General features: G+C 36.3%; 1 protein-coding gene across 1 annotated transcript in view; it reads left to right on the top strand.

The window, feature by feature from the left end:
• Positions 1 to 14,916, top strand: part of CFAP47 (cilia and flagella associated protein 47) — an 801,982-nt gene that overhangs the window by 128,973 nt on the left and 658,093 nt on the right. Inside the window, 2 exon segments of the mRNA XM_053705439.1 lie at positions 2,772 to 2,894; positions 6,301 to 6,432. Of these exon segments, the coding sequence (XP_053561414.1) occupies positions 2,772 to 2,894; positions 6,301 to 6,432 (255 nt within the window).

A 14,916-nucleotide genomic window follows, 5' to 3' on the forward strand; every position in this document is an offset into this window, starting at 1 on the left:
GTACTATTTAGCACTTTAGCTCGCGGAAACATCGCCAGAAGTAAACTTTAATCGTGCGTGGGTTAACGCACGCATTACAAGTTGAAAGCAAACTGGAAAAAAAAATCTAAAACTTATCGCTTGTGCGCTGACCTGAAATGCATTCGACCAACTGTGCTAACCCGAAAGTAGTTATGCAAATTTTATATTCCAATTTTCTTCGCAAAGAAGAAAATCTTCTATTTATTTATATATATATATATATATATATATATATATATATATATATATATATATATATATATATATATATATGTAGACTTTCAGGCACAAAGGAGGGCACTCACAGGTCTTTTCAAAATCAAAATAGAAACTTTATTTCATGATTCATATCACACATAAGTTGACGTTTTGGCTATCATAGTAAGCCTTTTTCAAGACAATCTATAAACAAAAAATAATGTACAATAATCTATCGTGTTGCAAACAAATGCACACATAGAAATAACACAAGAAAATAAAAAATGAAAAAAAACATAAATCAATACCAAATTACCTCTGCTTATTTACACAAACATAGTGATACACAATTAAACTTGAAAATTCATATTTAGAAATAAAATTGAAATTAAAAACATCTGCATCATAAAGCGATGATATCCATGTATGTATTACTGACATTGCATTAACGAGATGAGTGTTACAGTGGTAATGTGACAGACAACATGTTACAGATACCGTTACCCTCAAAGAAAAGTAGTCAATTGATGGTAGACGGACGCTATGTGCAACTTGCACGTAAAGGCAACCCATATGTAGTATAGCCAAACTGCTGAAAACATCTGTTAAACAACAATCTGATTACAAGACTCTGCTTAAAACATCATAGTACACACTCAAAGAACTGCATGGACTAAGCCCTAAACTTGTGCAACTTGCTATAAATCGGGGCCAGCTGTATAGTCACAGCCCGGCCCGACCGTGCCATAAGACTAAGTGCAGCTCGCTCCTGCTCTATCTGACAGCAGGAGCGAGCTGCACTTAGTCTTATGGCGCAGTCGGGCCGGGCTGTGACTATACAGCTGGCCCGATGCGCTGACTAAAAAAAACAGACCCGCTCAGCAGAGAGCAGAGAGCGGGTCTGTAAAAGCGGTATGTTTTTTAAATATTAAAAGGGAAAAAAGGGTTTTATAACTATAGCAGTAAAATAATGTTATATAATTCTGCACTATGTGCAGAATTATATAACATTATTTTTTAGGTTTACTGTCCCTTTAAGGGCCATTGTTAGTTTATTGTAGGCTAGGTTTTTTTTTATTTTGGGGGCATTTTTTTATAGGACTATTAGATTAGGTGTAATTTTTTTATTTTTGATAATTTGGTTTGCTATTTTTTCGTAATTTAGTGTTTGTTTTCTGGTAACTTAGTGTGTTTTTTTTTTTAATAATGTTTAATTTTGATTTAAAGTTAAGGGGTTGTTAGGTTTACGGGTTAATAGCTTAATTTAGTTTTTGCGATGTGGGGGGCTGACGGTTTAGGGGTGAATAGGTTTAGTTAGTGTTGGTGATGTAGGAGGCCAGAGGTTTAGGGGTTAATAAGTTTATTTAGGTTGTGGCAGGGTTGGGGAGCGGCAGGATATGGGTTAATAAGTTTATTTATGTTGCAGAGGGGTCGGGGAGCAGTGGGATAGGGGTTAAACATTTTAATATAGTGGCGGCATTTAGTGAAATGGTATAAATAAAGTTGGGAAAAACACAAGATCGATGACTGTTAGTTAACAACAGTGCGATGCTCATCGCCCCGTACTTGTTGCTCGTGTTTTTGACGGCTTTTTTATAAATAAGGAGAGCGTATTGAGATCCGCGGCCACGATGTTTGGCGAGCACATTGATGCCGGCGAATGCAATATAGTTGACGCTTTGATAGATATATCCCTATGTGTATATATGTATGTATATACAGATAAAAATAAATAAATACACATGTATATGTGTACATACATGTATACATATGTATATATACATACATACATACATACATACACATATTTAGACATGTATGTATATATATATTATAGGCCTTTCCATACCTTGTCATATACTTAAACCTTTTAAACCTTATAACTTTTTATTTTTTATATCCATATGAATAATTTTTTTATTAGATAGTGTATATATTAGTGTAACAATTTATTTTAATGTATATATGTTGTGTTTGGTGCAACATTTTATTTAGTCCTAACCCTTTACGATGAGGACTTCAGTTGCTCTTTCCCAACAATCGCAGATTTAGTTTGCACTCTTGCAGTCTCATTTACTTTTAACTTGTAATATGAGTGCAAGTTAATGCGGACTTTGTATTTTAATACCGCGGTCATACTAACATGAGCCTGCGACTTGTAATCTAGCCGATAACATTGCAGGGTAGATTGTTTAAAATTACATGCTCTCTCAGATTAGATTAATTTTAAAAATACTCAAATTTAGTAAATTTTTTACAATTTGTGTTGTTTTTAATGTTACAGATTTTAATTTATTTTGGTTTCTACACAAATAATTTTTCTTTTTTTTGCGTTATTCTACTAAACATGTGCTTATAAATTATATTATATGCTTATTTATATACTTCTAGGTTTTGGTTTTTTTTAACTAAAATTTCAGGAAATGATTTATGTTCTGTAGCAATAGTTCTTATTCTACAATATATGTGTTTTTATTTAACTTAATTTATCCAATACACCTATAATTACAGTTTACCTGATAATAACATTACCTTTTTACTCATAATTTCAGCTAGGACCAACTAGTGTACAGTTCACAGATCAATCAGTTCCCTTCAATGAAGCATCACTTGGACTACCTATATATAAAACAGCAGTACTTCAGAACACAGGACTGAATCATGCATACTTCCAGGTAATTAAAAGTTGTTTTTTGAGTTTTGTAACTCTATACTATTTTTCACACTTATCCAATTCTCCAATTTATATAGTCACCTACAAACTTGTATTTGCTTGGAAAAACATGAATGTTTGAGTTCTGATACCAAGAAGCAAACAAAATGCTACAAGGTGATTGTTATTACTATGGCACTAACTTGACTGCTATACTACATTAAATACCTTATTTGATTGATGAGACATTCCTCTTCTAAATTAGGAGGTCATGTTATAAATTTCTATTGCTAAGCAGTTTGTAAATACTTCTTTATCATTACAAGACCTTCAAAATCTGGCCTCTGTAGTGTGGTGTTTGTCATTATTATGTCATTTACCTCATAATTAGATGGACAAATGTTATTAAAGAAAGATAGTATGTTAATCAATAAACATATAAGACAATTTGTATGGAATAAAAAAAGGCCTAGAATAGCCTTCAAACGTATGTATGCAGGTAGAAGGGGGATGGGGTTAGCAATTCCAGATATAGAGGCATACAATATTGCGGCTAATATGAAGTACGTATTAGATTGGTTCTTAGGAACAGACAATTTTGCTCTGTGTAAAGCTGAAGAAGGGATGGTTGCCCCATTCTCCCTTAAAGCTCTGGTTCATATGCCGCTATCTAAGATCCCTAAAGGATTAAGACAACTAATAATAATAGAACAGCCGATCAGAGCTTGGCGAAAATTTTGTGCAAGAATAGGTTTTAATTTCAGGGTTTCTCCCTATTTAACTATAAGGGGGAACCCTGACTTCTTGGCAGGATATGACTCCTTAAGATTTGGAAGCTGGATGGATGCAGGGGTTAGCTATATGATCCAGGTCATTAATACGGAGAGAAATAAGGTTAAAACTTTTGATGAGTGCAAAACTGAATTTGCGATTGTGAACTCCCAGTTTTTCCGCTTATTTGCAACTCCGCCACTATGCTGAGCAGATCTTGAGAGTAGAAAATGTGGACTGGCATAACAAAGTCTTAAAACAAATATTAGTGCTATTTGGAATAGGGAAAGTATCGATTTCCCCCACCTATGCCGCACTACTAAGTAGTCAGGAGCAGAGTAATATTAGGTACCTCACTTTAAAATGGGGAGATATTCTTAGCCCGGAAATGGAATCTGAGGTGCTGATAAGCTCCGTTAGAAAGGCGGCTAAAGCTATGAGGGGGGAATATTACAGAGAACAGCAACTTAAGATATTATACCAGTTCTATAGTACCCCCAAGCTTTGCGTATATTGGAAGAGAGAAGGGGAAAAGTTAGTCTGTGGAAGATGTAACTTTCATTTAGCGGATTTGGTCCATCTGTTTTGGTCATGCCCAGTGATCCAGAGACTTTGGGGTAAAATTTCCTTTTGGGCTACAAAGACCCTTAAAACACACATTTATTTAACAAGGTTAAACATATTCTTTTTAACATCATATGAGGACGCTGGGGGGAACTCTGTTTTGTTAAATACAGCAATTCTCATAGGTAGGAGAATAATCCTGAAAAATTGGCAATCTCAGAAAGAACCCAGATTCTCAGAATTCAGGAATGGGGTATTACATCAGTTATTTTTAGAAAGGGCTAAAATACAAATGGAAATGGAGGTTAACATAGAGGATTTTTTTGCTAAATGGGAAAAATACATTAGATCACTTGATAACAGTACACAGAAGTTAATTATAGCCCCTTTTCAAAACTCAATGTTCATGCAGGAAGCAAATCTAAGGGGAGAATGGGCAGGCCTGATGCAGTAAGGAGAGGGGCTTTAATTTTTTTTTTTTTCTTCTTTTTTCCCTTTGTTTTTATTTTTTGTTTTTTGTTTTGTGTGAATGGGGGGGATATGAATGGAATGATTAAAGAATTCAGGTAAATACCCGACAACGGGGTTTAGAGAGTAACATGTATATTGAGGACTTTTATAGGGTTTAGCATGGCCTGGTGGGGAAGGTTGTAAGATGTGACGGTACAAACCCTTGATTGTTGTAATATGGATAAGGGAATATGGGTTGTTATTGTAAACATATTTGTCCTTTTTCCTCTGTCACTAGAAATTGATGTTATGCTGTCGGTTGGAAAAAAAAATTAAAAAAAAATAATAATAATTAGATGGACAAATAACCCTAAATTTATAACTAGAGCATAACCTCTTTCAAATGAGAGGTTCCCACATCTCTCTGTACACTGGGGTAGGGGGGCAGAGGTGCTGCAACATTATTTTGTTTAATATGCATAAGTTTTTGTTCCAGTGATTGCATGGTATTACCTGATTGTCACCTAGAAATGTAACCCTCTTGTTTAAAACAGGCATAACTTTCCCATATTTTTCATTTTTTGTTATAGAGGTGTTAGGGTGTATTTTAGAACCCATAGCCCCCTGAAAATGTCAGCTAGTAGACAGTTGTTTACTAAGAGAGGCTCGAAAACCCTGATTTGAAATAGGGCATCCCCTTCTTTTTTATGAGGGGTATATTCTATGTCTATAGCATTAAGGATTCTTCTTAGCCATTATCCCCTTAATAGTACATGACATTTTTATTTAATTCACTTACCAAATCCATGGAAATGAGACCCTTATTGGAAAAGAGAGGCTCCCCTCATTTTCAAGATGGGGTTAATACCTATCTGTTTGCTTTTTAGGGACTAGGGGCTCTGTGTTCTAGGGGATAAGTGACACCTCATGTTAAAATGAGCTTCTGATTCAGATAGGGGTCCATTGTTGTTTAACATAAAATGCGGAGAAAGGTGCTTTACTACAGTCTCCTTCTCTCTAGTCAAAAATCCATGGTGCACAGTTTTGCGGGTAATCAGATTTACTGAGATCATCTTAGAGATGCATGCCACTTGTTAATTTAAACAACAGAATCCCTTCTATTAATTTAAATATGTTGTGTGCATGTAAGTAGCATAAGGTATGACCTCTGCTAGAGCCTCCTTCTCCACTCTACCAGCAGTTAGCTAGTGTTCATGTTAGTTGTTGCAAATGGGGGAAATCATAGTGTAGTATAAAGAAAGCAGACACCAAAACAGTTAAAATCTGGTCTGTCTTTAGCCTTAGAGGATAAGCGTTTTACATTATAGAGTTGGTTTAGCCTCACTAACATAATGCTCATATTACATATTGAAAACCTTGACCTTCTTTTAGCAGTTCCATAAAGCACAAGTTAAAATATGAAAAGAAGAAATTCATTTTAGGCCAGTAGAATTGTACACATATCCTTTATAAACATTTGTTTAGAATCATATAAAACTGTCACATTACTTACAATTAATTGTTTTTTTCTTTTTTTTTTTATCATTGGAAGCTTATTTATCTTTGAACATTTGACAAGAAAAAAAAAAAAAATTAAAACTTTGTGCCAAGTTAACTAGCTATTAATTATTTATTGTCCGCAGGTTGAGGACGTTTGTCCATTACCTGGAATGAGTATTACACCATATCACGGTGTAGTTCCTGTTGGAGGATATACAACGCTCACAATATTTTTTATACCACAAACCGTTATGAAGTTTGATACAACAATTGAGGTAACATTTTAGAAAATATTTACAAAGTAAAATTCTGCTTTATGTCCTAAATTACATCAATATGTTATGATTTTTTTATTGTTCTAGTAAATTGAGTAGTATATACTGTCCACTTATGTTGAAAAAGGCAGAAACTAATTCTAAATTGTTAACTTAACTTTCCCCTTCCTCTTCCTGCCCTCTCCAATTGTGCAGCTTCTGTGTTTGAAGAAGTAGTACATTATTGATTCGTGTAACATTTCAGAAGATTTTTGCATCTTAACATCTATAAAATTTAGGGTGGAAAATACAGAATACTTCATGGACTATTTTATGTTTAGTGGAAGGATCCAGGCTACCCTGATCTGCTACCAATCAGACTTTCTCATGCAGATCCCTGAGTTTTCAGTGACTGACATGAGTCTCTGTTTGGGTGCACCTTTCTTTATGGAGGTTCTTACATACAAGATATTAAAACTAAATATATATTTATTTGTGCATTGGAATTGCTTGGGACAGAACCCATCTGAGGGAAAGGACATTTTTACATTTTTCCTAAAACCATAATGTTTGCTATTTATTTTACCTTCCAAAACACCATCCTTCCTCCTCTCTCCTCGTAAGTTCAATGATACGTCCTCTGAAATACCATTCTCCCCTTCCCAAATTCCATTTTACCTCATACTTCATACTTCATGTAACAGAAAACAAAAGTTAGGGATAAGACATCAGACTTTAATTGTCAGAAATCAGACATCAGGGGTCAGGCATCAGGAAGCTTTATCAGACATAATATTGTCCAGGAAATATCAGTTATCCTTTTATATTTTAGAATATCTCTAATTAGGAGTTTATTTTTTATGTTTACCCTATATACATAAATTTGTATTAATATATAATACCAAATAATTGTGTCTGTGCATATATCACCCATAATGGTGGAGTTTTGCAGTTTCCCATCTCTTTTTTTCGGTGGCTTTCATTTTATTTACAACTGGTATATATGATATTCTTTTATATTATAGATATATGATGACAGAGATACCTCTCTTTCTTTTCCAGAGGCTTTTAGTTTGTATTTTGCAACTGATGTACATGGTATAATTCCATCCTTTTATTAGGTATAAAAAAATTAGACATATGACTAGATTCAATAAAACTAATCAGTGAATCTAATGTTGCTACAACTTCACACCTCACAAATTGTGGAGCTCATAAAGACTCGTACCTGCCCTGGTTAGTAATGAGTGGTCAGATTAGTTCCATTAAAATCCATGGAGCCACTTCTAAACACTTCTATTTATCACAAACATAACTGCCCACCAAATAGAATGACTTCCACTGTGAAGGAAACTGTTGTCACATAAATGTGTTAAAAATATATATTTTTAAAAAAAAACAACAAAGCACACTAAAATAAAAAAAATCCTACTTTAAAACGATCCACCTATAAAAGAAAACGTGATAAAAGTTCAGACACGACCCTGAGACCAGATACTTCACTAAAGCAATTGCCTCTTTCTAAAACCTGAGTCGAGGTTTAGATGACAATTTATTTCTGATCATGTGTCGGGAACACCCACTGTCAGCCCCTTTTTCACATCTATAAGATTGTCAAAGCGAAGTCTCAGTGAAAATACTTTAACTTCGTAAACAACACATATGCAAATACCAATTACATACATTTGCAAAACACTTTTTGCAAACATTTTCTTACAATGTTGCTGTTGTATTTTATTGTTTTTTTTAACATTATTCTTCTTCTTTATGTATGTGTTAGTACCAGGAACATCATTGGTGATGGACTAGAAAACATAGATGAAGGGAGCCTCAATGAATTTTCGAATATAGGCTCATTTTTACTGTGAGCAGCTTAACAAGTGCACCTGAATCTAGGACATATGTAGCAAAAATACAAATATAATTTAAAACCTGATAGCTTAATACTATAAGCTATCAGGTTTTAAATGATGATATGTTTATTTATTACATGTTTTAACAAATTATATAGAGCAAATAGGGAGCTTGCAGATGAGCCTTGCTGATCGGTATTTATGTATGATCATTTGCTGTCTTCTACTGCGACACGTCTGCTTAATCATTAATCACTGTCCGGTTTTTGCCTTGGCAACACAATATTTGTTTTAGTTACCATTTTAAAACCGCACTGAAAAGCTAATGAAACTTGCATTACAGCACAGTGAACATGTATCTGGTTCTGCTGAAATCAATCAATAAAATGCCATTGTTTCTGTCAAGTCAACCACAATTTCCCCATATTGCTCTCCTAAAATACTTCTTAAAATAAAGGCACAAGTGTATTAAATGCTTTCAGATATCAGTTTAACTGGAAATGTTTACTGGACATATCAATCACAGGTAATATATAAAAAATAATCACCTTATCTTGCACTATATAAGTTGAAGAATTGGATCAAACATACAAGACACATAAAAAGGAAAAAGAAGACTGAACAGATTTGTTACTTGGTCCAAGTTTATATAAATGCTTAGTAAAATGTTCAATATTTTAATATGAAAATATAATTTGCATAAAATAAAAAATGAAGAAAAAAAGAAACAAAGAGAGAAAGAAAGATAGAGAGAAAGAAAGAGAGAGAGAAAAGGAAAGACAGAGAGAAAGCAAGAGAGAGAGAGAGAGAGAAGGAAAGACAGAGAGAAAGAAAGAGAGCAGGAGAGAGAGAGAGAGAGAAAGAAAGACAGATAGAAAGAGAGAGAGAAAGAAAGAAAGAAAGAAAGAAAGAAACTGGGTTTTTATCAACCCCTCATTGGCTTTAATTACCTTCACTCCACATCAGCAAGATCCTCAGTAGCTGCTACTTACCTCCACTATCTGCCTGATACCTACTTTGCACTATTTGCTGCAGCAAGATACACGGAAAGCTCTTCTCAATGTAGCCATGCAGTGTGCTCTCTCTCCTTTACATGTAAGGATCTGGTGAGAGGCTCCTTTACATGCAAGGATCTGGTGAGAGGCTCCTTTGCATGCAAGGATCTGGTGAGAGGCTCCTTTACATGCAAGGATCTGGTGAGAGGTTCCTTTACATGTAAGGATCTGGTGAGAGGCGCCTTTACATGCACGGATCTGGTGAGAGACTCTTTTACATGCAAGGATCTGGTGTGAGGCTCCTTTACATGCAAGGATCTGATGAGAGGCTGCTTTACATGCAAGGATCTCGTGAGAGGCTCTTTTACATGCAAGGATCTGATGAGAGGCTCCTTTACATGCAACAATCTGGTGAGATTCTCCTTTACATGCAAGGATCTGGTGAGAGGCTCCTTTACATGCAAGAATCTGGTGAGATGCTCCTTTACATGCAAGGATCTGGTGAGATGCTCCTTTACATGCAAGGATCTGGTGAGAGGTTCCTTTACAAGCAAGGATCTGGTGAGACGTATAGGTGTGTGCAGCAGATTTCATTAGGGTGTGCACCCAGAGATTTTTTTAGGTGACAAAATACTTGAAAAGTAAGGACATTCATTTCAATCCATTATAATCAACCATACAAAATAAAGTTTTATTGGAAGATCTTTACATAAAGATTCAGGGGCCTATTTACCAATGTGCGAGCGGACATGATATGAAGTAGCGTATCATGTCCGCTGCACTTCGCGGCACATCGATAAATGCTGACAGCATACGCTGTCTGCATTTATCATTGCACCAGCAGTTCTTGTGAATGGCTGGTGCAATGCCAACCCCTGCAGATTCCCGGCCAGGGGGTGTCAATCAACCCGATCGTATTCGATCGGGTTGATTTCTGTCCGCCACCTCAGAGCAGGCGGACAAGTTATGGAGCACCTGTCCGCTTCATAACTTCTTGATTACTTCTGTTTCTGTTTTCTGAAGGCTCGCCGGAAACAAGGGGCCTCAAGCTCCATACAGAGCTTGATAAATATGCTACATATGCTCAACAAATATGACACAAAATACCAACATTTTCTAGTAGTGATAACCAGACACAAAAAAATAGTATAAATTGTTCACCAAAGAACTCAAACCCTCTACATAGGATTGGAAGCAGTGGCTCCCATCCCACATAGGCTGCCTATTGCACTTTAGGGAGAGAGTCACTGCCAGGGGCACTTAAATATTGTCTCCTTGTGTTGCTGATGTTGTTGACATCATGCTAAAAACTGTGCACGACATGAAGACTACCAGCATTGATATGCTCAAAATAAAGTATGATGGCAGCTACAGCAATGGCAGTGAGTTAATTGTGCCCTAGTCTAGTAGGTGGGCGAGGCTTGCACAGGACCCCTGATGCCAGTGACCTGGTCTGCACTCTCTCTATGCTACCAGGAGATTGAATGGAGAGGAGGTTGCAAGTATTAAAAGTTCCAAGTAGCCCTAGGTGATGGCGGTGTACTGGGAAAACCATGTTTTTGCTATTCAGCTCAGTCTAGTGTCAGCTGCATTAGAGTTTGCCTGGGCACACCTGGCACACACTATGCGCATGCCTATGGTCAGAGGCTGAAGAGTGCGGTTAAGTGCAATGCAGTTATACTGTGAAACCTCCCAGATACTGCAAGTACAAATGGCTATATTTAACAAACAGGACTTTCAGGAACCCTTTTATATTTTATGGAAATTAGCCAAAGAGATTGATTTAACAACTTCTGGGTGGATAAGTACGCTTCCTGCAGTTAACATTGCACAATTCGCTGAATGTGCAATGCCGCCCCCTACTTGCGCAAGGCCAATCATGCACAAGAGGGAGCTGTCAATCATCCCAATCCATTTGGATCAGGATGATTGCTATCCACCACCTAAAGTATCATGGAGAGGTTAAGTAGCAGCAGTCTAAATACCACTGCTACTTAACTAGTGTTTCAGGCATGCTTTAAACTAGCTGGTGATCTGAAGCTGCTATCGCAGCTTGGTAAATGGAGCCCAATGTAGTTAAAAGGGGATATGTGGCCACCTTATGCTTCATTTAGCACATTTCTAATATGCTATGGCTTGCATAGTATTCATGCCCCATGCATGTAACATACTTATTATTTGTGTGGTCTATGCATTTATCTCTATTTGTCATGACTCCTACAAGGAACATGCTTGTGATTTGTTTATGCCTATAGGTGGGTGAATCCTGTAGAATACTTGTGAACATATAACTTTTGCTTATGTGTTAGGCAATCCTGTGTATGGCATATAACATGCTGCAAACTGTAAGCATCATTGCTTTAAAGGGGCTATATGCTGCTATTGTTTTTTACCCATTTCTGCATGATCACGTGGATTACACATTACATGTGATTATCTGTATAGTTCGGATTACTTCTCTTCAACATGATTCTTACTTGTATATTGCTTGTGCATAAATATATACTTCATACACTATGCATTTGTCATCTGGCTGTCATCTTTTCTGTTGTCATAACAATTGTAACCTAGACAGACTGTATATTGCAGTGTTCAAAATTCTAAAAACTGCTACATTTTGTTTTATTCTAATTGGCAAAAAAATGATGTGATTCCTCATTTATAATAATAGACTACTGTCTTCTAAGTGAATAATACATTCAGGGATTTAACACAGCTAAACACCTAGTCAATATGTTACAGTTTAAACAGTTTTTCTAATGATCATATATCATTTCATAATCTATCACTTTTACACTGATGTAATTGCATATTATCTAAAGTATTAATAGATCTTATGAGTACTACAGAGGGAGAAATAGCAAACACAAATGATTTATATCAATCAAAGAAGTCAATTAAGTGGCCCCAACGTGCTAATTTGAACAAATCCCCCAACAATCTCATGTGACAAGAAAAATCAATATATAACACAGAATAAATCTCCAGTAGCAAATTCCTCTAGGCTTTCAGTTTGTAACCAGATTATAGTAAATAGTGTTACTTATTGCAGTGTCTTTTGTGCTAAAGAGACATACATAAATAAATACATTGCTGCTACAATAATTATTAAAATTTGTATTAAAAAACAAATTGCCCTCCAATCCACCAGACCCTAGGTATCAAATCCAGATACAATACATAGTGTAGGTGTTTAGTAGCCTGTGATGTGGCCCCTGAAAGTCCAGACATTGCGCCACAGGGTTAAGCCATTCACAGTACAGGGAGTGCAGAATTATTAGGCAAGTTGTATTTTTGAGGATTAATTTTATTATTGAACAACAACCATGTTCTCAATGAACCCCAAAAAACTCATTAATATCAAAGCTGAATAGTTTTGGAAGTAGTTTTCAGTTTGTTTTTAGTTATAGCTATTTTAGGGGGATATCTGTGTGTGCAGGTGACTATTACTGTGCATAATTATTAGGCAACTTAACAAAAAACAAATATATACCCATTTCAATTATTTATTTTTACCAGTGAAACCAATATAACATCTCAACATTCACAAATATACATTTCTGACATTCAAAAACAAAACAAAAAACAAATCAGTGACCAATATAGCCACCTTTCTTTGCAAGGACACTCAAAAGCCTGCCATCCATGGATTCTGTCAGTGTTTTGATCTGTTCACCATCAACATTGCGTGCAGCAGCAACCACAGCCTCCCAGACACTGTTCAGAGAGGTGTACTGTTTTCCCTCCTTGTAAATCTCACATTTGATGATGGACCACAGGTTCTCAATGGGGTTCAGATCAGGTGAACAAGGAGGCCATGTCATTAGATTTTCTTCTTTTATACCCTTTCTTGCCAGCCACGCTGTGGAGTACTTGGAAGCGTGTGTTGGAGCATTGTCCTGCATGAAAATCATGTTTTTCTTGAAGGATGCAGACTTCTTCCTGTACCACTGCTTGAAGAAGGTGTCTTCCAGAAACTGGCAGTAGGACTGGGAGTTGAGCTTGACTCCATCCTCAACCCGAAAAGGCCCCACAAGCTCATCTTTGATGATACCAGCCCAAACCAGTACTCCACCTCCACCTTGCTGGCGTCTGAGTCGGACTGGAGCTCTCTGCCCTTTACCAATCCAGCCACGGGCCCATCCATCTGGCCCATCAAGACTCACTCTCATTTCATCAGTCCATAAAACCTTAGAAAAATCAGTCTTGAGATATTTCTTGGCCCAGTCTTGACGTTTCAGCTTGTGTGTCTTGTTCAGTGGTGGTCGTCTTTCAGCCTTTCTTACCTTGGCCATGTCTCTGAGTATTGCACACCTTGTGCTTTTGGGCACTCCAGTGATGTTGCAGCTCTGAAATATGGCCAAACTGGTGGCAAGTGGCATCTTGGCAGCTGCACGCTTGACTTTTCTCAGTTCATGGGCAGTTATTTTGCACCTTGGTTTTTCCACACGCTTCTTGCGACCCTGTTGACTATTTTGAATTAAACGCTTGATTGTTCGATGATCACGCTTCAGAAGCTTTGCAATTTTAAGAGTGCTGCATCCCTCTGCAAGATATCTCACTATTTTTGACTTTTCTGAGCCTGTCAAGTCCTTCTTTTGACCCATTTTGCCAAAGGAAAGGAAGTTGCCTAATAATTATGCACACCTGATATAGGGTGTTGATGTCATTTGACCACACCCCTTCTCATTACAGAGATGCACATCACCTAATATGCTTAATTGGTAGTAGGCTTTCGAGCCTATACAGCTTGGAGTAAGACAACATGCATAAAGAGGATGATGTGGTCAAAATACTCATTTGCCTAATAATTCTGCACTCTCTGTATAGTAGTGCATGGCCAATCAACAACTTAGACTAAATGAACACTTTTCACAGTATAGTAATTTAAAAAATACTCTAATAATGTTATTAGTACATCAAACTTAGGTGTCTCAAAGAAACAGTGTTATACCAATTGTTCACAAAGTCCTTATCTAATGTCTGTCAGTATACACAAAATACAACTATGTACATTTTAGTACTTATCTTCGTGTTTACATAGCTTTTCTATAACCAATGCTGCAGCACTGATATTTTCAGTATAGATGGCAGCTTCAAGCAATTTAATATATTTTATAAGGTAAACTGGATAATTGGGAACACATGAAAGGATAAAACTAAATTTATAATGCACAGTCCTTTTAAACTAAACTGTTGTTATTGGAATAAAGATGCTGCCCTTCAGTGTGTGCTCCTTGTCAACAAAACATAAGATAGCTGCTGATTGGTGGCTTACACAAATGTCTCTTTTCTTGGTTCACCATATGTGTTCAGCTATCTCCCAGTAGTGAATAGCTGCTCCATCAACAAAGGATATCAAGAGAATGAAGCAAATTTGATAATATAAGTAAAATGAAAAGTTGTTTCAAATCACATGCTCTATCTAAATAATGAAAGAATAAATATGAGTTGCATGTCCCTTTAAATACCCAAAAAGCAAAAGATAAAAAAACCCATTAATTAACTCCTGCACAGTCATTATTCACATAATATATCACTGTAATTCTAGTTCTCCTCACAGTGTCTGAAAAACAATCACCTAGATTACGAGTTTTGAGTTAGGGTTAAAAAGCAGCATTAAGAGGTCCTTACGCTGCTTTTTAATGCCCGCTGGT

Source organism: Bombina bombina, chromosome 3 (genome assembly GCF_027579735.1).
Source record: "Bombina bombina isolate aBomBom1 chromosome 3, aBomBom1.pri, whole genome shotgun sequence".
Lineage (NCBI taxonomy): Eukaryota > Metazoa > Chordata > Amphibia > Anura > Bombinatoridae > Bombina > Bombina bombina.